Raw genomic sequence first — 26,165 nt, 5'->3', positions numbered from 1 at the left:
GATGTAGAGCAATAAGATTCCGTTTTATATACATGTGTGTGTTTTTCAGATTCTTTTTGATTATAGGTTATTATAAGGTAATGACTATAGCTCCCTGTCCTGTATAGTAAATCCTCTTGTTTATCTATTTTATATATAATAGTATGTATCTGTTAATCCCATACTCCTAATTTATTCCCCTCCTTCCCCTTTGGTAACCATAAGTTTTTTTTCTATGTCTGTGAGTCTGTTTCAGTTTTGTAAATAAATTCATTTGTATTTATTTTAATTTTTTTTGTAGTTCTCTCTTTTTAATTAATTAATTCATTTATTTATTTATTTTTGGCTGCGCTGGGTCTTCTTTCCTACCCGCAGGCTTTCTCTAGTTGCGGCGAGCGGGGGCTACTCTTTGTTGCGGTGCGCAGGCTTCTCGTTGCAATGGCTTCTCTTGTTGCGGAGCACAGGCTCTAAGTGCATGGGCTAAGTAGTTGTGGCTCGCAGGCTCTAGAGCGTGGGCTCAGTAGTTGTGACGCACGGGCTTAGTTGCTCTGTGGCATGTGAGATCTTCTCAGACCAGGGATCAAACCCGTGTCCCCTGCATTGGCAGGCGGATTCTTAACCACTGCGCCACCAGGGAGGTCCCTGTATTATTTTTTAGATTCCACATATAAGTGATATCATATGATATTTGATATTATCATTAGATATTTATTTTTCTCTGACTTACTTTAATCAGTATGATAATCTCTAGGTCCATCCAAGTTGCTGCAAATGGCAGTATTTCATTCTTTTTTTATGACTGAGCAATATTCCATTGTATGTATGTACCACATCTTCTTTATCCACTCATCTGTTGATGGACATTTAGTTTGCTTCCATATCTTGGCTATTTTTTGTGTGTGTGTGATACGCGGGCCTCTCACTGCTGTGGCCTCTCCCGTCGCGGAGCACAGGCTCCGGACGCGCAGGCCCAGCGGCCATGGCTCACGGGCCCAGCCGCTCCGCGGCACATGGGATCCTCCCGCACCGGGGCACGAACTCGTGTCCCCTGCCTCGGCAGGCGGACTCTCAACGACTGCGCCACCAGGAAAGCCCTCTTGGCTATTTTAAATAGTGCTGCTAAACACTGGGGCGCATGCATGTCTCTTTTCGAATTATATGTTTTTCTTTTCTGGATATATGCCCAGGAGTGGGATTGCTGGATAATGAGATAACTCTATTTTTAGTTTTTTAAGGAACCGCCATACTGCTTTCCATAGTGGTTGCACCAGTTTACATTCCCACCAACAGTGCAGGAGGGCTCCCTTTTCTCCACACCCTCTCCAGCAGCATTTATTGTTTGTAAATTTTTGGCCCTTCTGACTGGTGTGAGGTGATACCTCGTTGTCGTTTTGATTTGCATTTCTCTAATAACTAGTGATGCTTAGCATCTTTTACTGTGCCTGTTGACCATATGTATGTCTTCTGCCCATTTTTTGAATAGGTTGCTTGGGTTTTTTGATATTGAGTTGTATAAACTGTTTGTATACTTTGGAAATTAACCCCTTGTCAGTCACATCATTTGGAAATATTTTCTCCCATTCTGTAGGTTGTCTTTTTGTTCTGTTTGTGGTTTCCTCTGCTGTGCAAAAGCTTTTAAGTTTGATTGGGTCCCATTTGTTTATTTTTGCCTTTATTTCTTTTGCCTTGGGAGACTGCTCTAAGAATATATTGCTATGATTTATGACAGAGAATGTTTTGCCTCCTAGAAACTCTTCTAGGAGTTTTATGGTGTCATGTCTTATATTTAAGTCATTAAACCACTTTGAGTTTATTTTTGTGCATGGTGTGAGGGTGTGTTCTAACTTCACTGATTTACAGCAGGCTGTCCAGCTTTTCTAATACCACTTGCTGAAGAGACTGTCTTTTCTCCATCATATATTCTGCCTGCTTTGTCGAAGATTAGTTGACTGTAAATGTGTGGGTTTACTTCTGGGCTCTCTATTCTGTCCCATTGATCTATTATGTCTGTTTTTGTTAGCAACATTCAAATATACAATATAGGATTACTAACTATAGTCACCAAGCTGTGCATTCCACCCCCATGACTTATTTATTTTATAACTAGAAGATTGTATCTTGTGGCCCCCTTCACCCATTTCACCCACCCTCATCCCCCGACCAGGAGGGATTTCTTCAAGCAGATGAAACTTATAGAATACCTGATACGAATGTTTGTGTTGTGAAGAGATTTACTCAACTCAGGAAGAGTTTGGGAATAAATTAATGATAATTACCAACAACTAAGCAAAAGCAAAAAAAAAAAAAAAGAAACACAGTTATTAACTCTGGGAGGAGTGGAAGTTCTAAAGGAAAAGTCTATAATAATTTTACTACTTAAAAAAAAAAAAACACAGCAGCATTTTCTCCATGTCCAAAAGGTGGAAGCAACCCAAATGTCCATCAACTGATGAGTGGATAAACAAAATGTGCAGTGGATATACTGTGGAATATTATTCAGCCTTAAAAGAATGAAATTCTGTCACATGCTACAACATGGATGAACCTTAAAGACATTATGCTCGGTGAAACAAGACAAATACAAAATAACAAATACTGTGTGATTCCACTTACATACGGTACCTAGCATAGTCATATTTATAGAGACAGATAGTAGAAGTTCCCAGGGGCTGAGGGTGGGTAGGGGGAGAGATTTGTTAGTCTTTAATGGGTACAGTCTCTGTTTGAGATGATGGAAAAGTTCTGGAGATGGGTGGCGGTGCTAGTTGCACAGCTGTGTGAATGTACTTAATGTCACTGAACTCTACACTTAAAAACAGTGTAAAGAGCGAGTTTTATGTTATGTGTATTTTTTTCACAATTAAAAAAAAACCTTGTCAGTTCCTGTACAAATGAATTGGATTATAATTATTTTTCTCATACTGATAAATATTAGGTTTTTAACATTCAGCTGTTAGGGGTCTCACTCTCATTTTCAAAACTAGGTACAAAAGCTATCTTTTTCTTTAAGAATTGCATAGCTCTGTTTAAAAGAACTATTATTAGAAATGTATATTCTAAAAAATAGGTCTTCATCGATAACATCTATGCCTTAGATAGTATGTCTCTTATAACACATAACTTTTAATATAAAACAACTGACCGCACTATATATATGTATATATATATATATATATATGGCTTAAAAATTGCCTTTTTTAACTTTACATTTTGCCTTCTGTCTATATAAACACACCCATTTTCTTTAAATGTCTAAAAATTTTAGATTTACACACCCATTTTTTTAACATTTATCTTTGTTTCTTTTTTTTTTTTTTGCCGTACGCAGGCCTCTCACTGCTGTGGCCTCTCCTGTTACGGAGCACAGGCTCCAGACACGCAGGCTCAGCGGCCATGGCTCACGGGTCCAGCCGCTCCGCGGCATGCGGGATCCTCCCAGACTGGGGCACAAACCCATGTCCCCTGCATCGGCAGGCGGACTCTCAACCACTGCGCCACCAGGGAAGCCCCAACATTTATCTTTAATGATAGCTCTGAGATCAAGATGTATTTTTTTGTCTTATTTATTTATTTAAACATCTTTATTGGAGTATAATTGCTTTACAGTGGTGTTCGTTTCTGCTGTATAACAAAGTGAATCAGCTATACATATACATATATCCCCATATCCCCTCCCTCTTGCATCTCCCTCCCACACTCCCTATCTCACCCCTCTAGGTGGTCACAAAGCACGAAGCTGATCTCCCTGTGCTATGTGTCTGCTTCCCACTAGCTATCTATTTTACATTTGGTAGTGTATATATGTCCATGCCACTCTCTCACTTCGTCCCAGGTTACACTTCCCCCTCCCCGTGTCCTCAAGTCCATTCTCTATGTCTGTGTCCTGCCCCTAGTTTCTTCAGAACCTTTTTTTTTTTTTTTAGATTCCATATATATGTGTTAGCATACGGTATTTGTTTTTCTCTTTCTGACTTACTTCACTCTGTATGACAGACTCTAGGTCCATCCACCTCAGTACAAATAAGTCAGTTTTGTTTCTTTTTATGGCTGAGTAATATTCCATTGTATATACGTGCCACATCTTCTTTATCCATTCATCTGTCTATGGACACTTAGGTTGCTTCCATGTCCTGGCTATTGTAAATAGTGCTGCAATGAACATTGTGGTACATGACTTTTTTTGAATTATGGTTTTCTCAGGGTATACGCCCAGTAGTGGGATTGCTGGGTCATATGTTAGTTCTATTTTTTTAAGGAACCTCCATACTGTTCTCCATAGTGGCTGTATTAATTTGCATTCCTACCAGCAGTGCAAGAGGGTTCCCTTTTCTCCACACCCTCTCCAGCATTTACTGTTTGTAGATTTTTTGATGATGGCCATTCTGACTGGTGTGAGGTGATACCTCATTGTACTTTTTTCTTTTTTCTTTTTTTTTTTTTGTGGTACGCGGGCCTCTCACTGTTGTGGCCTCTCCCGTTGCGGAGCACAGGCTCCGGACGCGCAGGCTCAGCAGCCGTGGCTCACGGGCGTAGCCGCTCCGCGGCATGTGGGATCTTCCCAGACCGGGTCACGAACCTGTGTCCCCTGCATCGGCAGGCAGACTGTCAACCACTGCACCACCAGGTAAGCCTGATTTGCATATATCGAAGCATCCTTGCATTCCTGGGTTAAACCCCACTTGGTCATGGTGTATTATCCTTTTAATGTGCTGTTGTATTCTGTTTGCTAGTATTTTTGCATCTATGTTCATCAGTGATATTGGCCTGTAGTTTTCTTTCTTTGTGACATCTTTGTCTGGTTTTGGTATCATGGTGATGGTGGCCTCGTAGAATGAATTTGGGAGTGTTCCTCCCTCTGCTATATTTTGGAAGAGTTTGAGAAGGATAGGTGTTAGCTCTTCTCTAAATGTTTGATAGAATTCGCCTGTGAAGCCATGTGGTCTTGGGCTTTTGTTTGTTGGAAGATTTTTAATTCACAGTTTCAATTTCAGTGCTTGTGATTGGTCTGTTTATATTTTCTGTTTCTTCCTGGTTCAGTCTCGGAAGGTTGTGCTTTTCTAAGAATTTGTCCATTTCTTCCAGGTTGTCCATTTTATTGGCATATAGTTGCTTATAGTAATCTCTCATGATCCTTTGTATTTCTGTAGTGTCACTTGTTACTTCTCCGTTTTCATTTCTAATTCTGTTTGATTTTAGTCTTTTCCCTTTTTTTCTTGATGAGTCTGGCTAACGGTTTATCAATTTTGTTTATCTTCTCAAAGAACCAGCTTTTAGTTTTATTGATCTTTGCTCTTGTTTCCTTCATTTCTTTTTCATTTATTTCTGATCTGATCTTTATGTTTTCTTTCCTTCTGCTAACTTTGGGTTTTTTTGTTCTTCTTTCTCTAATTGCTTTAGGTGTAAGGTTAGGTTGTTTATTTGAGATGTTTCTTGTTTCTTGAGGTAGGATTGTATTGCTATAAACTTCCCTCTTAGAACTGCTTTTGCTGCATCCCGTAGGTTTTGGGTCGTCGTGTTTTCATTGTCATTTGTTTCTAGGTATTTTTTAATTTCCTCTTTGATTTCTTCAGTGATCTCTTGGTTATTTAGTAGTGTATTGTTTAGCCTCCACGCGTTTGTACAGTTTTTTTCCTGTAATTGATACCTAGTCTCATAGCATTGTGGTTGGAAAACGTACTCAATACAATTTCAATTTTCTTAAGTTTACCAAGGCTTGATTTGTGACCCAACGTATGATCTATCCTGGAGAATGTTCCATGAGCACTTGAGAAGACAGTGTATTCTGTTGTTTTTGGATGGAGTGTCCTATAAATATAAATTTAGTCCATCTTGTTTAATGTATCATTTAAAGTTTGTGTTTCCTTATTTATTTTCATTTTGGATGATCTGTCCACTGGTGTCCACTGTCCACTACTGTGATTGTGTTACTGTCCATTTCCCCTTTTATGGTAATATGTATTTAATATTAAGTCCCTCTTATAAGCCAAGTCCCTCTGTAGTTAAAAAAGAGCTTTAAAAATCCTCCTTTTGTGTATTAACATTTTTTCTCAGGGATACATTAAATAGGAATACTGATTTTCGTTTTAAGAACACAGTAATTCCAGTTTTAAATCCTTAAATTTTTTTTTTCCTTATTCAGTAAAGGAAAATGAAAGCTTGTTTAGAGATGATAGCTGACATCTCTTCTGAGTGCCTGGGTGGGAAAAGACTACAGATGCTTTCCTAGATTCTGCCTGGAGCCAAACTGCAAAGCAGTCACAACTCCCAGGGGCCGTCAGGCAGGTTTAACGAGAATAGAGAATGAAGTGTAGCTCTCCACACCCACCTCTGCAAGACAGAACAGCTTCAAGGTTTGCTGAAACTGCTTCGGAACTGTGCTATAACTTTTTCCTGAATGTGAAACGTTTCTGGCTGATGTCAGCAAGGTTTAAATGTTTCAGTTTAAATACCACAAATCATTAAAAAAAAAAAACAAAAACGCACAAACCAAATCAAGTTAGATTTGTTGTCAAGGGCATTGATTTACAGCAGAAGAAACAATCCTCTATACTCTCCTCTTGATTTTGCATGACTTTTTCTTGAACCCAGCTCTTGCTAAAGGGAAGCTAGGGCTAAGGAAGGATCGCTGGGAAGACCCTACAAGGACTTGCCTGCACCCTTTGGGGCAGGACTGTTTTCCTAAACACTGCTTGGTGATGGTTGTAGCTGCCTTCCACGAAGGATTGCTCCCCCCTCCAGCCCTGCCTCACCCTCGCCCACTTGTTACCCATCCACAGGGGCTGCTGTTTGCCATTAATGTGAAAATTCTAGAAGAGGGGTGGATCGCTTATATGGAAACCTCCAGCATCTGCCCCTTGCCACTTTCAAAAAGCCTTTTTAGGGCTTCCCTGGTGGCGCAGTGGTTGAGTCCGCCTGCCTATGCAGGGGACACGAGTTCGTGCCCCCATCCGGGAAGATCCCACATGCCGCGGAGTGGCTGGGCCCGTGAGCCATGGCCGCTGAGCCTGCGCGTCCGGAGCCTGTGCTCCGCAACAGGAAAGGCCACAACAGTGAGAGGCCCGCGTAACGCAAAAAAAAAAAAAAAAAAAGCCTTTTTAAAAAAACAAACAGGGCTTCCCTGGTGCCGCAGTGGTTGGGGGTCCGCCTGCCGATGCAGGGGACACGGGTTCGTGCCCCGGTCCGGGAAGATCCCACATGCCGCGGAGCGGCTGGGCCCGTGAGCCATGGCCGCTGAGCCTGCGCGTCCGGAGCCTGTGCTCCGCAACGGGAGAGGCCACAACAGTGAGAGGCCCGCGTACCGCAAAAAAAAAAAAAAAAAAATACAAACAAAAACCAAACAAATAATAATAAGAGTAGTTTTTCTTGATGTACCTTCTGCAAAGCATGCTGATTACTTTATAGTCACTGTGTTTCCAGACATCCTATGTGTCTAGTGTAGGAAAATAACAATTGATCAGATAGTTTCTTGGTTTCAAATTAATACCAATCATTAACTCAGGGAAGTTTCTTAACCTTTCTGGGACTCGCTATTTTCTTTTATTAAAATGTGGCTTTTGGTTTATACGGCTCTTCCGTCAGGGAAATGCTCCAGAGCCCGGGTGCAGTGGGTGGGTCCTGGGCTCCCAGCAGGGTACAACCAGTCTGCCCCCTGCCCCCCACCATGATCTGTTTTAGCTACTGGGTTTCATTGGTAGAAGGAGTTCCAAGACTCTCAATGTTTTGAAAACAATTCGTATAAAAGTTCTTGAAGGCAGCTTTCGTTTCTGAAATTCTTTATGGAATATAAATTTTTAATTCTTTTGGTGAAGGCTGAATAGCAATTCATAATTTTCTTCATGGAGCTTTTAGCACAATATACATCCATGTGGTATTGGCTGATAACAGGGTTTACCAGCAGTAATGTGTATCTGACTTTATAGAAATTTGAGTACGTGTTCCAATCCCAACGTGGCAGAAGGACAATCTACTCACAATGACAGTCCCTCACAAGCATAAGCTTAAAAAATTCCTCTGAGAGTATATTTTAAAGGCTAGCTTATTTGGCTATTCAGTGACTGTGTGCTTGCCCAACAAAATTAAGGTGAGTTATTGTTTAGCTTGGTGGGTTAGACGTCACTTGGCTAAGGGTGTAGGTGTCTTCTGTGTAGCCCATACCTGTGCATGCCATCATCCACGCCCTTAACTTCCAGCCTCCCTATCTTGCAAACTTGGGCTCTTAATGAAAAAGAAGATCTGGCAGGAAAGTATAGATGAATCTCCAATATCTATGCTATCCAATTAAAAGTAGTCAAAAAACATACTCAAAACACAAAGGATGAACTTCCCTGGTAGTGCAGTGGTTAAGAACCTGCCTGCCAATGCACATGTTCGAGCCCTGGTCCAGGAAGATCCCACATGCCGCGGAGCAACTAAGCCCGTGCACCACAACTGCTGAGCCTGTGCTCTAGAGCCCGCGAGCCACAACTACTGAGCCCACGTGCCGCAACTACTGAAGCCCGTGCACGTAGAGCCCGCGCGTGCTCTGCAATGAGAAGCCACCGCAATGAGAAGACCGCGCACTGCAACGAAGAGTAGCCCCCGCTCGCCGCAACTAGAGAAAGCCCGTGCACAGCAGCGAAGACCCAACACAGCCAAAAATAAATAAATAAATAAATTTATTTAAAAAAAGAAAAAAAAAACCCAAACAACTAACCACCCCATATTTAAAACAATTTAAAAAAACCCCACAAAGGATAGCATGATTTATTGGATATTATCTGTGCTAAAACAATGGAACAACTCATCAGTACAGAAACAGAAAATGTATTTGAGATGTTTCTTTCAGCTATCCAATTTCTGAAAAGTTAATCACCCTTCTCTGGCAAAAACGAAAAACTAGTACAAACAGAAATTCTTCTCTCCCTGAAGGACGCTTGAACCAAGGAAAATAAAGAGAGTTCTGGGCTAATGTATATATTTCACAAACACTTTCCCATTTCTGAAATGGAATTTCTGTGGTTTATGAAACTGCTTTCTTCATTCAAAGTTTTGAATAGTTTCAACAACTTTAGGAGAGATCAATCGTATTTTTATAATATTGAGAACACAGATTTTATGATTTCTGAAAGATTCTAATTTATTCATACAAATGGAAAAATAAGGAAGTAAAAAATATATATATTTATTTATTTTTACAATTCCAATCCTAGTGTCTGTAGTTCTAATTTGTTAAAATACTACTTCCCTGGAAATTCCCTGGCAGTCCAGTGGTTAGAACTTGGTGCTTTCACTGCTGGGGCCTGTGTTCGATCCCTTAGTCGGGGAACTAAGATCCCGCAAGCTGCACGGTGAAGCAAAAGAAAAAAAAATAATGCTTCCCTGGCCGGCAGAACAGGTACTTTAGCTCACGGGCTGTAAATCTTTTCCATGGTAAAGCATTATCAGTTACCAACAAAGAGATAGGAGAGATTTCCCATAGGATTCTGAGCAAGTAAATGATTCTTCTTAATCTCACTGAAATCAAGGTGCTCTGTTTCATTTAAAAAATATGTTCAGGATACAACTGATGCCTCTTTCCTCACTGCAAGGTCATTTTTAAGTTCAGCCAGAGAGAAAGTGACTTGTCAGTGATGTGTCTCTAAAAGTACAAGGGTAGGTATCTACAAGTGGTAGGGAAAAAATAGCTGACCTTAGGTCAGCTAGCGAGGACTTTGCCAGACCTTGGACTCTAAACTGTATAAACCTAGTTGTAAGAAAAAAGCTACTTTTCAACCCCTCTGCCGTGCCCCACAACTCTGAAGACCTACCTTTTTAACAGCAGACCTAACATTATACTGCAATTATTTGTTTTCCTACAGATATCCTACAGAGAGTGACCGGCAGTGAGCCTGCTGTGTGACACAGTAGATGCTTAATAACTGCTTGAATGAATGTTAAATGTCTCCAAGGGGGAGTTATACCGAGTCACGTAAAGACAGAAGCACTAGCGCTAAAAATTTCACACCCAGCAAAGAGCTTTTGATTTAATGAGTGGTGCCATTGCTTTATATGTTTCCAAGAATGTTCACGTATTTTATCTCACTTGATCCTCACTGTAGGTCTGGAAAGTTGGCAGGACAAGTACTATTTCCATCTAGCGCCTGAGGAGATGGAGCTCTTCCCAAGTAAACTGCAGCAGTTATATCAGTGGATGGGCTTCTGATCCCTATCCTTCACTGGGGGGCCTCTTGTGAGACAGTCAATTTAGACAACGAATGCATGTTATGTCTGGATCCCATCTGTCATGTCGATCTTTTATTTCATCCTCCTGTCTTCCTTAGAGGAAGGTAAATGAAAGTCGTTGTCTTCCCAGACCCGGCATGTTTGGCTAGCTGGAAGTCGGTCGCCTTCTTGGGAACATCTTAAGAACAGGAAGCAGCAAGGTAGGCCGGGAAGCAACGGGCAGCCAGAAATGTGTCATCGGTGGGCTGTGCTCTTCACCTCTACCCCTGTTTTGTAAACAGCTCTGTGAGTCTGGGTGATGTTTAGGTCTGTGAGCGCCTGGGCTCCTGACTACCCAGTGGGAGCTCTCAGAGGGACCCCTTGGCTGAGCATAGCTTTCGCCACCACTGGGAGGTGGCTCACAGATGTGTGCTGTGTTTAAGGAGAATTCTGCTGTGCAATTGTATGACCTTCTATTTACACATTATTGGACTGAAGGAATCCCTGAATTTTTAAAATTGAAGTTTTACTATAATGTTTTCAAGGACATTCTGTGTATATTCCAAAGTCTAGCATTGGTCCTTCTGTATAGGAGGTTATAACTACTTGCTGAACAAATGAGGTGCATAGAAGTATTTTGCATATTATGGACTGACACCCCAAACGGCTTCCCCTCCGCTGACCCATGAATATCTGGGCCATTGGTGCAGATGCTGACTTCCAGCCACTGATTCAATTTCAGAAGAAACACCATTCTTGTCTATACATCAGCGTTTGTGAAATCATTTGAACACTTTATCACATTAGCCTTTACCAGAAGAGGAAACTGAGAAAATGATGGGAATTACTGAGTGCTAACAGTAGTAAACTTTCATCTCATGGTATCTTTGACTCCTCGGATTTAGGCTGGTCAACTCTGTGGACCATTGTAGAGAAAAATGACATTTTGTTAAGATTTCTGCCTAAAATTTGAGGTGTAACTTGGGGTGCTATAATCTGGGACCTTTTAGAGAACTCCCTCCACTCCCTTTACAACATGCAAATATAGTTTGATTTTTGTTCTTTTCAGTTTATAAACATTTCAGAAATATACTGTATGAGAAAGTGAGTTAACTGTCATTGTTTAGGGAGATGACAAATGTTTATTATAAAGATCTTTAAATGGTGTTTATTAAAGAGTAATTGAACAGTTTTTCCAAATTATAAAAACAGCTTTTTATGGATGTTGTGACTGGGTCTGGATCTAAACCCCAGTCACAGAGACTGCGGTGTTGTTCGCAGGCAGCCACTAATGGGGAGGGGCCCTAGATCAGGTGGCTGGAATGTTCTGGCTCTGAGTTACTCAACTGTACCCAGTGGATGATCTCTGTTCAGGGTTCTCTGCTGCTCTCAGGTAGACTGAAGTCCCAGGAAGGCCACCACCACTGACTTGTGGGAAAAGCTGTTTCAAAAGGGATGGGTCCGGGGAGAAGGTGCTCAGGGGCATGCAAGAGAGGAGTGGTCCCAAGGTTTTTTTGTTTTTGTTGTTTTTGTTTTTTTGGTACGCGGGCCTCTTCACCGCCGCGGAGCACAGGCTCCGGACGCGCAGGCCCAGCGGCCATGGCCGACGGGCCCAGCCGCTCCGCGGCACGCGGGGTCCTCCCGGACCGGGGCACGAACCCGCGTCCCCCGCATCAGCAGGCGGACTCCCAACCACTGCGCCACCAGGGAAGCCCCCAAGGTTTTTAAATAAAATTTGGAAGCGGTCTGGGGTGGAAGTCTTTGCCATTTCTCGTTTAAAATGACTGACCGACACCAGGCAAAATAAAAGACACTGCAATTTAGTTTCATGGTACCCTATGGGAACTGACCGTAGTGGATTCCTCTTTATCTTCATGCTAAAGAAATTAGTTATTTACGGTGAAGACTTCTCCAGAAAGCGGTGGTTCTGGGTAAAAATCGTTTTACACGTCGGAAAACATACTTCTGAGGCAATCTTCTGAATTACTGGAATAAAAGAAAATTCAAAAAGAGTCTCCGAACAAAACCTCATCATCTAAGCATTCTCTCCTCAACTGTTTCTAGCCAAAGCTTGGCTGGCACCGTTTTCAGGGATAAGCAGAAGTAAAAGTTTAATAAGTAACTGTCCAATCGAATGACTTATTTTTTAGCCTATTTCCACCCGGGGGCCGTAGAAATCCTCAAAAGCTGGGGCCCTGCGTTCCTGGCTACGGCGGCGACGCGCGGAGCGCACGCCCCGGCCAGCGCATGTCCACCCCTCGGCCGGCCGCGCGCGGGTGCCGGGCCTCCGCCCCTTGCATGTTACTCAGGCCCCGGCGCGGAGGGCGGAGCCGCGGGCCGGTGGCGCAGGTGGGGAGGGGCGGCCGGTGCGAGTCGGTGACACCCTATGGGGCTGGGAGGCGCGGCGGCCGCACCCCGCCCTGGGAAGAAACCGGCCAGGTGTGGCTTCGGCAGCGTCGGGTGCCAGCGGGGAGGAGACTCGAGCCCCAGCCGACCAACACCACCACCCCGCCACGGCCCTGCTCCTCTGCGTCCTCGCCGCCCTGAGAGCCGCAGCCCTCGCTCCCGCTTCCACTCCCGGCCCGTCGCTGTCCCCGGCGCCCGACGCCCGACGCCCGCCCGCCGTGCCGCGCTCGCAGTGTCCAGAACGGCCGCGGTGGAGAGGCGCGTCCTCGCGATCCTTCTGCGCCCCCAGCCCCGTCCCCGGTTTGGGCCTCTCCTGGGAGCCCCTCGCTCTCTCCGAGCCGGCCCGCCCTCACGTCCGCCTCGGCGCTGAGCGGCGCTCCGAGTGCCAGCCAACATGAGCTGCAACGGAGGCTCCAGCCCGCGGATCAACACGCTGGGCCGCATGACCCGCGCCGATTCCGGCCCCGACCTGCGCTGCGAGATGACCGGCGGCGGGGGCGGGGGCGGCAGCAGCGGTGGTGGGGGCACCAGCAGGATGTACTACTCCCGGCGCTGCACGGTCACCGACCAGAACTCGGACGGCTACTGGTGGGTACCGGGCCGACCCGGAGCGCGCGGTGTGCGTGGGCCGGGGTCTCTGCACTCCCCTAGCACCCTGGGACCGGGAGGGACCGTCGACCTCTGACCGACGAGGAAGCTCAGGTCCAGAAAGGGGACAGTCTCTTTGTCCGAGGTCATGCACGCATTTCCTGTTCGCGCTGGGGCAAGACCGAGTGTCCCCGCGCACCGCGCAGACCGGGTGGGCATGTGCGCCAACCCGCAGAGGAGCGTCTCCTTCGCTGCCGGCGGGGACTCGGGCCCCCCTTCTCGCTTCCTGCGTGCCGGGGCCCGAGGCCAGCCAGCGAGGGTGCAGGCAGGGCGCGGCGGACGGCGGGGGTCCCGGCTGTATCCGGGACTGTCCCCAGCGAGGCCTCGCCTTTGTCCCGGGCCGCAGGTGGGAGGTCAGGCGGGCATGGCTGCGACCACTAAACCCAACCTCTCGAACTGTAACCAAAAGTAAAACAGCGAGGGTAGCGGGGCCTCCGGCCAGTCGGGTGGCCAGGGTGGACGTGGCTCTCGGCTTTGGCTAGTGGCTCATCGCAAGCTCGTGGTCACCCCGAGACCACGTCCGCAGCGGCGCCTGGGCTGCTCGGCCACCCGGGGGCTTTTGTGCAGAGGCTGCGCGTCCCGGCAGCTCGGGGTCGCGGGTCGAGGGTCGAGAAGGCCCCGCCTCGGCCTCGCCTGCTACCCAAACCAAGTTTCCCGGCGGGAGCGGCTGCCTGTCCCCCCAGCCCGGATTAGCCGCGCGGCAGCCCCCGCCAGCGAGCACACCTGTGGCCCCGCGCCTGCGCCCTTTGTTTCCCGGTTTTTAAAAAGCATCCGAGGAACAGCCTCAGTGTCTCGGTGGCAGAGCGCGGGCGCAGGGTCTTGCGCTCTGAGCGGGATAGCGCGGGCAGGGGCCCGTGGCGGGGAGGCTCCGCGTACCATCCCGGCCGGCCCGCGATGCTGGGGGCGCCCTGGGAAGAGGGCGGGGTCTGCCTCTCCGAATCATCCGGGAAACCCAGGTTGGGGACGGGGAGGTCAATCGGGTTCGGGTGGAGAAAGATAATGAACGTACATTTACCCGGTCCCCGGAGCCGGACTCTCCCACGTGAGCCGTGAGAATTTTGCGGCTCTCACCCCCCTTTCCCGCCCCCTGCAAGTCCTTCCCTTGTAGGGCTTCGGGGGGAGAGGCCTGAGTTCCAGAACTTTGTCGACCTAGCCTTGTGGCCTTAGGCTGGGGAGGAGCAAACTGAATACACTCCAGGGGGTTTTTGTTTTGCCAGCAGTTTTGGGGGCCGGGACGGACTACTCGACTTGCAGCCTGCTTTCTGCTTCGATTCATTCATTTCTTTATCTTCCCGGAGCACCTTGAACATTTATTTTCTCTTTCTGAGCTAGCAAAGAATTGTCTCAATCTTGGAGCTCTTTCTTTAATGAACAAAATGCACCTGGGGGTTTCCAGGAAAAAATACGCCAAACCATTAGGGAGAAATTTTTGCTCGTTTACACTTTGGTTTTTAAGTTTGTTTGAAAAGTTGGCCAACCATTTAAATCTGAAACTTTACTTCTCCCTCCCAGTCTTGCAGTATTTGGAAAGCACATGCTTTTAAATCCACACATTTAAATCCAAGTCAGAATTTGCAAGGTTGCTTCTTTCCTGCATTTATGAACCAAGTGGTTTTTTTGTTCCTTTTTCTTTGAATATGCTTCTGTTATCTTAGCGTCCCTATGTTTTAAGTTGACAATAAACATGGTTGTTAATGGAATATTTCACTCCCTTGGCTTCTTGTAGAAGTAAATTTGTAATTAATATCTGGGTTAATGAACTGCATAAAGATACCCGGTTTATAAGGATGCTTCACCGAACGTTAAATTTGGGCGAGACTTGATGTTTTCTCCTAGTATAGCATCATTTCTTGTGTTCGGTTTTTCCAACCTAAAGGCTGTTGATAAACCTGTCAAGTTTTAACATCTCCCCGGGAAGGGGAAAGAGACTCTAGTGAAAAGTGACCTGACTTGGAGGGAGGTTGTTTTTCTGCGCGTTGCTGTCGAGCTGCCAGGGCCGCGGGGCGGCAGGCTGGGGGCTTGAGTCAGCATGTGGCCGGCGTTCTTTCTGGATCCAGGTACTGGAGTTTCCCCAGGCCTGTCCCGGCCTGCGCTAGTGCTACTTGCCCTTAGAAACGAAGCGTTGTCACAATACATAGTAGCCCGCAAACGCTGAGGTCTGCATTTTAAAATAAGGGCGACTGACTGGAGAGGGTCGGGGCCCGCACCGCACCTGTTCTCCTAGGGTTTTTAGCGTCTTGTGTGGAAGGATTTGTTTGGCCCTGGCACGCACTTGGCAGAAGCAGGATGGCAGCTCTGACTCGACTGCCCGCTGCTAAGTGAATGATGATGAAGGATTTTAAAAGCACTTTTCTGACCGAAAGTTTTTCTAAATAGAGGTGTTTTGTTTTTAAAGCGACAAAACCAAAAAAAAAAAAAAACCCTAAAAAACCAGTATGAAAGCAACTGGTTGCCTCTAAACTCCTTTATTTCTAAAACTCCCACTTTATTGGCTGAATCAGATTGGTGATTTTTTTAATGATCAATGTGTGTATTTAGCCCTTCCCTAAATAAGCTAATTTGAGTGTGTACGGAGCCCAAATCTTATTTTTCCTTTGAAAGTGAATCTACAGCCTCTTGCCTTTGTCTGTCCTTTATTTAGTAACACTTGTCACTGTTTAGGACCGGATGTTTCTCACTCCGATTATCCCTCGTTCCCCCACCTGTCCTTTGTGTCTTTGTTTTACCCTGCATGGGATCTGCAACTACTTTATCTACCTTCTTCCGCTGCTTTTCTTGATATTTTAAAGTTTGCCACATGTTTCATGCTTGATAATTTAAGATGTTTATTTTTGAAAATTTAAACTTTGGATTTTTCTTGTATGAGATGCTGTATTGTTTTCAATGATGGCAGAATTACACTGGTCTTATTCCTGTAGTTAAAAGAAATTACAAATCTGTAGTGAAATTTGGTGGCCAAGTGACAGAGTCCCCCAGTTAGATCTTCCGCTGATCAAAGTGTGGAATTTATAGGATTAGAAGCCAAATACAGTCACTGAGCCTCAGAAATATGTGCATAAAATGGTAATGCTTACATTTCTCCAGAACTCTTGATTTCCAAAGCGAAGTATGTGTGATCACTATTTGATACCTATTTTAAAGTTTGCTTTAAACTGCCTTTTAAAAGAAGCCTGTTTCTCAGCATGAAGTTAAACAGGCGCATTTACATTTAATTTTAGAGTGGAAGGGGGTCCTGAGGACAGAAACCTCACTTTTCCACTTTAGAGACAAATTAAGACTTGCCCCAAATCCCGGAGTCCACCATGGCCGAGCTGGCATGAAATCAGGGGCTCCTCCCTCTGCCCTCTGGCATCCTGTGCATTTAGACCACGTACTTGTGTAGGAGACTGGACAGCCAGCCCTGTACTTACAGGATCAAAGTACCTCAAGTCCATGTATTCATTCATTCATTCAGCCAGTATTTCCTGAGCACCTGCTGTGTGTTAGATGTCGGGGAGATTCAAAGGTGAAAATACAAAGACTTCTGGAAGGGAGCAGATGCTCTTCAGAGGAAGATAAGTACATGAGTACTATAATACAAACGGATAACGCACAGGAGCGGTACCCATGACTCAGAGGCTCCGTAAGGGGACAAGATAACATCTGTAGTGGCGGCACTAGTAAGACTTTATTATAAAGGAAGTGGTGTTGACTTGGACTTTGGAGAATTTCAGTTGGTAAAGAGAGTGGGCAGGGAGTGCACCTGGAGGAGAGAAGAGCGTGAGAAAAGTGTGAGAAGTGGAAAAGCAGGCGCAACTTCAAGGCCTAGAGAGCGGTCTCCTTTTGGAGCATTCGCTTAAGTGGGGAAACAGTGAGACGGAAGGAGGAAGGAGGGGCTGGGGCCAGAAGCTGGGAGATCTCGAATCCATGGTGGTGGGTTAGGGTTAGGCACGGGGGGACCCTTGCAAGGTCTCATCCGAGCCAGTGAAGGTCTCCTTTGAAGGAGCAGAGAGATGAGACCGACGCAGGGGGCCATAGGATTATTGCTGTGGCCAGCAGTGTGTGGGAGGGGTTGCCTTAAGGAAGCGGTTGTACCAGTGAAGGAGGGAGGTGATGAAAGTCTGGTCGAGGTTGGTGGCAGTGGGACAGGAGGTAGATGTGATGGAGTGACAGCTTCAGCTCAGAAGTGGATCAGAGAGGCAAGGGAGAGTGAGAAAACAGGCTTAGAGTTGGCTGACTCAGAATGGTAATTCTAAATATTTTTCTGGGAAACCATGGCAAAGTAAGATTCAGTGTAGCTTAATATATGGCAGTAGTAACACTTACATAGTGACGAAGTTTGAGTAGGTTATATATTTTATACAAACATCAGATCTAGTGGTTAATAATAGTTACCATTGCCTGGCCAACACCCACCATGTGCCAGGTATATTGTTATCTCAAGCCTCACGACAGACTTCCCATTTCACAGGTGGGAAACTGAGGTTAAAGGAGTTAGATGACTTGGCTTAGGTCAAGCAGGTAAGTTAGTAATTGAGCTGCATTTGAATCCAGTATACCACGATGGTGCAAGAAAAGATCTAACTTTAGTTATTAGAATTCACCTCTTCTTGTAAACTCTTCTATCCAATAGGAGTTTTTACTTCGTTTTAAATTGGTGCATTCCTGGGAAATATTTCATAGCCATTGTGTTCTTGCATTCACACTCCCGTAGAGTTTCCATCTGCTGAGGAATGAAGCACAGTGGGATGCTGCATTAAGCCCACTGAATGTCAGGCACATCTACAGAGCAGCTTGCAGCAAGTAGTTAATCTTTTCTGTAAACATGGGCGGCATTTCATTGTTGTCCAGGTGCCTGAAATGTCTTGGGAAAGACAAAAAAGTGCTGATGCCTCCACGCTGACATCTTCGGGTGGAGCCGAGGAGGGCTTGGGTGTGTCTTGGGGAGTCTTAACTCAGCCCTCAGCCAGCCAGTCTTTCCAGACTTTTCAAAGGTTCTGGAAGAAGTGCCTCAGTCCCGAGGCCTTGGTGCCTGGGGCCCTGCCGCCCCGCCCTTTGCTTTTTCTCCGTCTCCCTCTGGCCCTCCTGGGAAAATGGGCAGGGGTGGTTCTGATGTTGAAGCCACTGCCCCACGGACCCCAAGCCTCAGCATGCCATAAAATGCCAGGGCAGCCCCATCACGTGCACCTTATCACCAGCACCTTGGGCTGGGAGGGTCCAGGACCTTCAGAGACCTCAGGAATGTGAAATCTACATTTCATGAAAATGAGGACACCAGAGTGAGAGGCTGCAGGCCATAGGTCTGAGTTTTATTGCCTGGAATTCAAATGTGTGACATGCAAACGTAATATCCCTTGCTTCGTAAGGTACCTGAAAAAAATTAAAAAGGAGTTGGCCTCTTGGTGGATAACCAGATAACTTGTAAACGATTTTTTTTAGGCATCAGAATGAATGTAAGTTTTCACATAGGGAAGGAATTCAAAACAGAAGTCCCTGTTTTGGCCTTGAATTTGTAAGGGTCAAATATTCATCCCCATTTAAGAAAGGAAAGGAAAGCATCTTTTTCTGAATTCTCTTATCCCTTCAAAAGACGTCTTTCACGCAGTTACAATGTATCTCTGTCTTTGAATTGTCTCAAACCTTTTTTTAGGTCTCGTAGATAATTTTAGGAATTAAAAATTACCTGAGAAAGTCTCAAATGCCTCACACTTCATACCCAATCATCATTTCTTCTTCTTTCCTTTTTTGCGCTTCTCACTCCACCTCCAGTGTGCTTGCAGGATATCCTTAAAATTGTGAACTGGGTGAACTGCAAAATCATGAACTGGGGCAAAAAACACAAAATGAAAAATAAAAGCAAAACTTAAGAATCATGTCACAACAGCAGCTTCCCCTGTACGAACGATCTCGCAGCGAGGATTTAGTTTCTGCCGGGCTTTATACAGACCTCGCTGGCTGCTTCTCTCAACATCAGGCCAGCCCCGAGAGGTGACTGTGTTCCTGCAGAAACCCTAGGCCCCGCGAGTCTACTAACTTGCTCCGAGTCACAGGCTGTCCAGCCGGAAGTGGCTGAGAACGGGGTGGACCCCGAACTCTTTATGAAGTTAATGATTTGTGATCAGGTTGCCCTCCCCGGCCCCCACCCAAGCCACCAAAAACTGTGAAAATAGCAAACATGGAAAGGCAGTGGAACTTTTATTAGAGTACCGCTTCCAAAGCTCCTGGGTGAGGACAAGATGAGGGTCCAGAGGAGGCCTTCTTCCTAAAATTGATAGAGAAAACCTTTTTTTTTTTTTTTTTGGCGGTACGCGGGCCTCTCACTGCTGTGGCCCCTCCGCCTGCGGAGCACAGGCTCCGGACGCGCAGGCTCAGCGGCCATGGCTCACGGGCCCAGCCGCTCCGCGGCATGTGGGATCTTCCCGGACCGGGGCACGAACCCATGTCCCCTGCATCGGCAGGCGGACTCTCAACCACTGCGCCACCAGGGAAGCCCCCCCTTTTTTTTTTCCACTATTGGTGGGGAATTGGGGTGCAGTAGATGCGCTACCTGATTGAGCTTTGGAAATCAGGGTAATGAGTAGTAATATCTTCGTATCAGTCTTCGATTTGCCTTTGTTTTTCTTCTACTTTCCTAAACCAAACAAACATACGTTAAGGACCTTCTGGGTGAGGAACTGTGCTGTTAGGTGCACGTAGGAGCCGAAAGTGACTAAGGTGTGAGACTTTGCTCTCCAGGTGTGGGCAGACAGGTGTGTAAATAATTCGTGCAGAAGGAGGGCAGAGATGTGCCAGGAAAACTCTATGGAGGCGGAAGCACTTGGTGTGTAACTTCTGATACGTGACATTTCCACTGATGTGTTTAGTGAGTCTTGGAGGTAGGGTATTGTCCTTAAATGAAGATGTAAATTTTTTTTTTTTTTTTTTACAAACTCCATGGATGTTTTTCTTTTTACTTAAGATCTTTTAAAGAAACTCAAAATAACGTATGGAACATGTTTTAGACATTGTAAGGAGCTCAGCAGATAGGTTTTAGATCAATATTAATGCATTACATAATTATCATATTCCATGAATCCGAATACACGTGAGACATAATTTCCGGCACACATCCAGGACCTTATGTTGATGGAATGAACCAAAAGAAGAGAGAGAGAGTGGGAGAGAGAGAGAGAGAAGGGTCAAAGGAAAGAGGAAGGAAGGAAAGAAGGAACCCAATGGGAGAGAAAGTATTGGGTTGGCCAAAAAGTTCCTTCTGGTTTTCCCATAGACTCTTACGAACTTTTTGGCCAACCCCGTGTACATACAAAAAGAAATCCAGAGTTACGTGGCACCGGCCAAGTGTCTAATGGACAGAATAGATGATTGTAAAATGACTTTTATAAAGCAAGGAGAGTAACTATTAAAAAATATCTTGTAATGCTTCAAGACTCTCTTCAAAGTATTTGTCTTGTATTTTTGTCTATAATATTCTTGGGAAAAGTGTGACACTAGTGGCTTCACAGTTAATTTTGGGGTCTTTTTTTTTTAAGAAAAGACGTTATTTGGAGGTAGTAAAATAAAACATCGAAAGCTCTTTAATACTGTTCACACGTTCATGTGGCCCAGACCATGTTTTCCTTTTAACCTCTGATGAAGGGATCTTTATGTAAACTGTTGGAACCCTTACTTGTTTAAACAAGTTTTAGAATGAATTTTCAAAAAAAGTGTAGGCAGGTTCTTTGTTGTATGAATAATTTGTCTTTGTAAGTTTGAAAATAAGAGAAGATTTCAGAAAAGTTCAAGACTTTTAAGGACAAATGTTATTTTTTCAAGGCCAGCTATTAATTTTAGTTTAGAAGTCAATATTTTTTGATTGATTTGACCCAAATGAACTTTCTTTTCTTTCTTTCTTTCTTCTTTTTTTTCATGACTTCTTTCATCTTCCATGACACGGAAATGGGACTTAAAAATTGAACTCTGACCTCGTTAGTTCAATTCCTAACATGGTTTAAAATCTCTGCACCCCTAATACCAATACGTCCCAGTGATGAAAATTTCTTTGAGGCTAGGGATTTTTACAGTCCTTATATGCTTGTTAAATAAGTATTTATTTTAAAATGATTTCTTCCTATATGATGGAATTTTGCATTTTCCCAAATGGCACAGTATGAAGAGGAAACTTCACTACCTTTACACAGAACATAGACTTTTAGATTATTTTCAGTAGGAGGAGTGAGTTTGGTGGTCTCATAAAATAAAGTTACAGATCAAAGGAGCTAAGGAAATCTTAGATAGCACCTAGCCCAAAAGATGAGAAAACTGAGATCTAGAATATTTCTGAGGTAAAAGACAAAAGACCTAAAATTATGTGAAAAAATATGATTTTTGACTTAAAAAGTTCTGAATGACACACAAAATGCCCGTGTTCCCTGAAGCATGCTCTCCTGGCTCTCCTGCTGAACGGTCCAGCCCTGCACAGCATCTGAGTGAGTGTCTACTGAGTCGAAAGCCTCTCCACAGACACTTCCTTCTTGATTTAAGTAAAGTCATTTCTGTGTGCATCCTTCACTGGGAGGGGACAAGCAAGCTGAAATGTGAAGGTGGATTCTCTTTTCTCATCAGGAAACCTCAGGGGCCTGAGTTGTCCTTCCACCTGCTCGATTTGATGGTCTGTTTCCCAAGGATGTTCAGACTGAAGTGAGGTGCTTACAGATGACAAACGGGATATGTAGATCTTGCTTTAAGGACCAGACACAGTCTTGAAAAGTTGTGCCTAAGGAAATTTGGTTAATTAGATCATACTTTCCTACAGACAAATCACAATACCAAAGATTCTTCATTACATTGTTCTAACACTTTAGCTTTTCTTTCTTTTTACTTTTAGAAAGATTAGATTTTTGTGCAGACGGTTGTTAATCTATTCCTAAAATGCCAAGGCAAACACATAGGGTTTTAGTGGCTATCAAGGGCGTGTACGGTGAACATAGGCAGGCCTGTTGGTGAAGCATGAGTAATTCTTTTTGGTATCGTTAACAGCATATGAAGTTACCGTTTTGGTGTTTTGTTTTGTTTTGTTTTGTTTTGTTTTGACCTCTCTGTTTTTTAAGTGCAAGTCCACCAATATTTTAAGCCAGTGTTTAGTTGCCTCACCTCTTTTTCCTTAGTTCATTTCTAAGTGTCATGTAACTAACTACTCTAGTAGTTGGGTAAAAAGAGCTGAAGAGTTTCATATTTTGTTGGCAAATGAATTTAGTGTCATAAATTCATTTTTAAAAGACTTGTATATACACTTTGGAACTTTCATTCACAAGTGAGTTTGGCCTCTCTGCTTCTTTTTTATTTTTTGTACATTTTTATCCTGGAATAATTTTAGGATTATAGAAAAGCTGCAGAGATAGAGGGAGTTCTCATACACCTCACCCAGTTTCCCCATCTCCCTCTGTCTTAGCACTCACTGTGTTAGTTTTTACAGTAGCACACGTTATTAAATCATTTCAGAAACTCTTGACTTTCCACTGTGCTAAGAGAGAGCCCTTTCCTTTGTATGCAAGGGACTGGCATTCTCTGTGGGAATCACCCTCTGAACCCAACTGCTGACCAGAATTACTAAATGTTTCAGAAGAAAGGGCCTCTCATGCCCCTTCATTAAAGAAAACAAATCTAATTACACAGGACCTCCCTAATTACTTACCCATCCTAGACTTCTCAGTGATGTTTCTGTATTTCTCCCTTTGTCTCTCTTTTTTCTTTTTTTCCCTTTGTCTCTTGAATTTCTTTCCTCCCTGTTATAATGGGTGCATTTTGGAAAGTGTTCTAAGTCAAGTGGAATTTTGCACAAGTTTTGACAACGGATGGAGTCCTGTTAACATCTCAGCAATCCGAGAAGTGTGCCAGGTTTCCTGTCTGATTCTGAGTGGCAGGCAGAGAAGGGCAGCATTCATGCGGGGGGGGGGGGGGGTGCGGTGCCCTGGTGTTGATGGGTGGGCAGTGCCAGGGCCTGCCTGGAGGAGCTGCGGCCTCATCTGGCACTGGTTCCCAGGAGAGCTGGTTTCTCACCCACATACTTTCAGCCAGGGCTGGCTTGCAGGGAAGCCTGGCCGGCAGAGAGAGAAAGCGCCTGTCTGATGTGAAATGAGGCAGAATCAAGGGGCGGTGGGAGAAGTTTCCTACATTCTTGTGACTTTACCCTATCTCTGCCTAGTACAGCCTGTGCTTTTCAAACGTTTTTTTTAAACAGTGAAATTCTTTCTTCATTATTTATTTATTTAAAAAATTTATTTATTGGGACTTCCCTGGTGGCACAGGGCTTAAGACTCTGAGCTCCCAATGCAGGAGGCCTGGGTTCGATCCCTGGTCAGGGAACTAGATCCCACAAGCATGCTGCAACTAAGACCTGGCGCAAATAAATAAATAAAATAAAAATTAGAAAAAAAATGTATTTATTTTTGGCTGCTTTGGGTCTTCGTTGCTGCACGTGGGCTTTCTCTTGTTGCGGAGCACGGGCTCGGTAGTTGCGGCTCGTGGGCTCTAGAGCACAGGCTCGGTAGTTGTGGTGCACGGGTTTAGTTGCTCCGCCGCATGTGGGATCTTCCTGGACCAGGGCTCGAACCCGTGTCCCCTGCATTGGCAGGCAGATTCTTAACCACTGCGCCACCAGGGAAGTCCAGAAATTCTTTCTTTAAAACGCACACAGACTCCCTTCCCGACACAGACACACATAAAAGAAAGTTCAGTACATTGAACAGGTGTCTGTTTTATCTGAAAGCTCAAGCCAGCCTGGCTGGTAGCTCAGAAGCCCTGGAGGAACTCAGCTTTCTTGTAGGACATTCATAAGGCCTTTCCTGAACGTTAATAATTTAATGTGCTTTAAATCTCTCTTAAACTAAGCCGTAGCAGGCTGTGCTGTAGCATAATGTATCCTGGCAAATTAAAAAGTAAGACTTGTTTTATGATAGATTACTCTTTTTACTTGTATCTGGAGCAAACTGAATTTCTATAATCTCTTTCTTTAAAATGTAGAATATCTACAACATTCTTCTTAAACACCACGGTCGTTTTAAGGTTTCTGCTACCTGTCTTCCAGAATAGTGCTACATTGGATATATACATGTGGATGAGCATCATTGTACAGGATAATATTCTGGGGTCATCCTGAAAGGAAAAGTGGCTTCTTTTTGCATTAAAGCTATTTAAATTTCCCAGCACTTTCCTTACCCCATCCTTCCTTTACCATTATCAGCTTTTTCTGGTTGCAGAAAATATTTTTGCAGAATAAGCTTTTCTTTCGTCTCCTACCATTGTCCTCAGCCAGACTGGTCAATGAAACCCTGCAGCTCTGGGTCTGATGCCACCTTTCCCAGGACTGGTGATGGCATTGATGTGGGATGAAGGGAGAGGGGTGACAGAGAAGATGCTGGAAATGTGTTTTCACAACTCAAAAGAATATTTCTGGATTAGATTTTACACCAGAAAAAAACCAAAAAAAAAACCCCAAAACTTGGTGTGAAGGTTAGTACAATTTGAAAAAGTTCTGTAGATTAGAAAATCATATTCCATCATTTTTAAATGTCTTGCTTTTGGAAATTGTACTGTGGTTATATAATGGAATGGCTTTGTTCTTAGGAAATACATGCTGGAATATTTTGGGATAAAGAAGTGTGATTGTTCTCAAGTGGTTCAGAAAAATGTATATATACTATAAATAGATATACACACATACAGGGGGGAGGGGAACACAGAGACGTGACCAGTGTGAACCATTGGGCGGTCTGGGTGAAGGGCCTACAGAAGTGTTTTTGTCTTGTTTTTTGCAGCTTTTTTGAAAGTTTAAAATGAGTTCAAAATTGAAAAAAATTTTTCATATTTTCTTTCTGTGTGTCTGCTCATCAGTCAAACCGGAACGATGTCCAGGCAGAACCAGAACACCATCCAGGAGCTTCTGCAGAACTGCTCGGATTGTTTGATGCGGGCCGAGCTGATCGTGCAGCCGGTGAGCTTTCTTTTTCTCCTGAAGGACTGTCCACACCTGGTTTTGTACCTGGTTTTGCTCCTGGTTAACTTAGACTCATAGCGCTGACCTGTGCATTCTCTCCCTGCCCTCCTAGTGTTCAGAGATGCTTTTTATCAAAACAGACAAGAGCGGGATGTCTATCTTCCTAACTTACTTGCAGTGTTGGCTTAACAATGGGAACCAGTTTTCTTCCCAACAAATATTTACACTACGGATTAACACCCTTTGGGAATTGCAACAACCTGTTGTCATTTCTCTGATTTTGTAAGGCTTTCTTTTCCTAGAGGTGCAACCTGACATGTTTCTGTCACTGGATTGTCATGGGTTGTGATGTACACCATCAATTTAATGTCTTTTTTCAGGAAAATTTACCATCTTGTGAGAACAATTCTACATGAGAAACAGTACAAAATATGGATAAATAAGCAACTGAAAATTGAGGGGAAATGGTAACATTCGTGAAAGCCTCACAGTATTTCTTGATGTTACAGAGATAACTTAGGATCTTATTGAAACAGGCCTAGAAGGCATGAGACCCATGATATTTTCCGAGTATCCATCACCCAGCTCCCCCCAAAGGTGGCCATCTCACTAAGTATCACCCATCCTCAAAACCAGGAAATTGATTGGCTCAATACAATCAACTAGACAGCTTTCTTTTTAAGAACCAAAAAGTTATCTCCCACAAGTTGCAGGAAGAGCTCAGTTTGTGTGTAAAAAAGACCTCATCTGGGGGCTTCCCTGGTGGCGCAGTGGTGGAGGGTCCACCTGCCGATGCAGGGGACGCGGGTTCGTGCCCCGGTCCAGGAGGATCCCACATGCTGCAGAGCAGCTGGGCCCGTGAGCCATGGCCTCTGAGCCTGCGTGTCCGGAGCCTGCGCTCCGCAGTGGGAGAGGCCACAGCGGTGAGAGGCTCGTGTACCAGAAAAAAAAAAAAAAGACCTCATCTGGTACAGTGTTCTTATCACAGTGAAATAACAGTTAG

At 44.5% G+C, this 26,165-nt stretch overlaps 1 protein-coding gene across 3 annotated transcripts in view; it reads left to right on the top strand.

Moving 5' to 3' along the window:
- Positions 1-12,824: 12,824 nt before the first annotated feature.
- Positions 12,825-26,165, top strand: part of DSP (desmoplakin) — a 42,214-nt gene continuing 28,873 nt past the window's right edge. For 2 of the 3 annotated variants that reach the window (XM_065884601.1, XM_065884600.1), the window contains exons 1-2: positions 12,959-13,152; positions 25,060-25,159. In XM_065884601.1, coding sequence (XP_065740673.1) covers positions 12,959-13,152; positions 25,060-25,159 — 294 coding nt within the window. Of the gene's footprint in view, positions 13,153-25,059; positions 25,160-26,165 lie in introns of all 3 variants that reach the window. The other variant, XM_065884602.1, reaches the window with a different exon arrangement.

This window comes from Phocoena phocoena, chromosome 10 (genome assembly GCF_963924675.1).
Source record: "Phocoena phocoena chromosome 10, mPhoPho1.1, whole genome shotgun sequence".
Classification (NCBI taxonomy): domain Eukaryota; kingdom Metazoa; phylum Chordata; class Mammalia; order Artiodactyla; family Phocoenidae; genus Phocoena; species Phocoena phocoena.
This window is presented reverse-complemented; position numbering and strand designations above follow the sequence as displayed.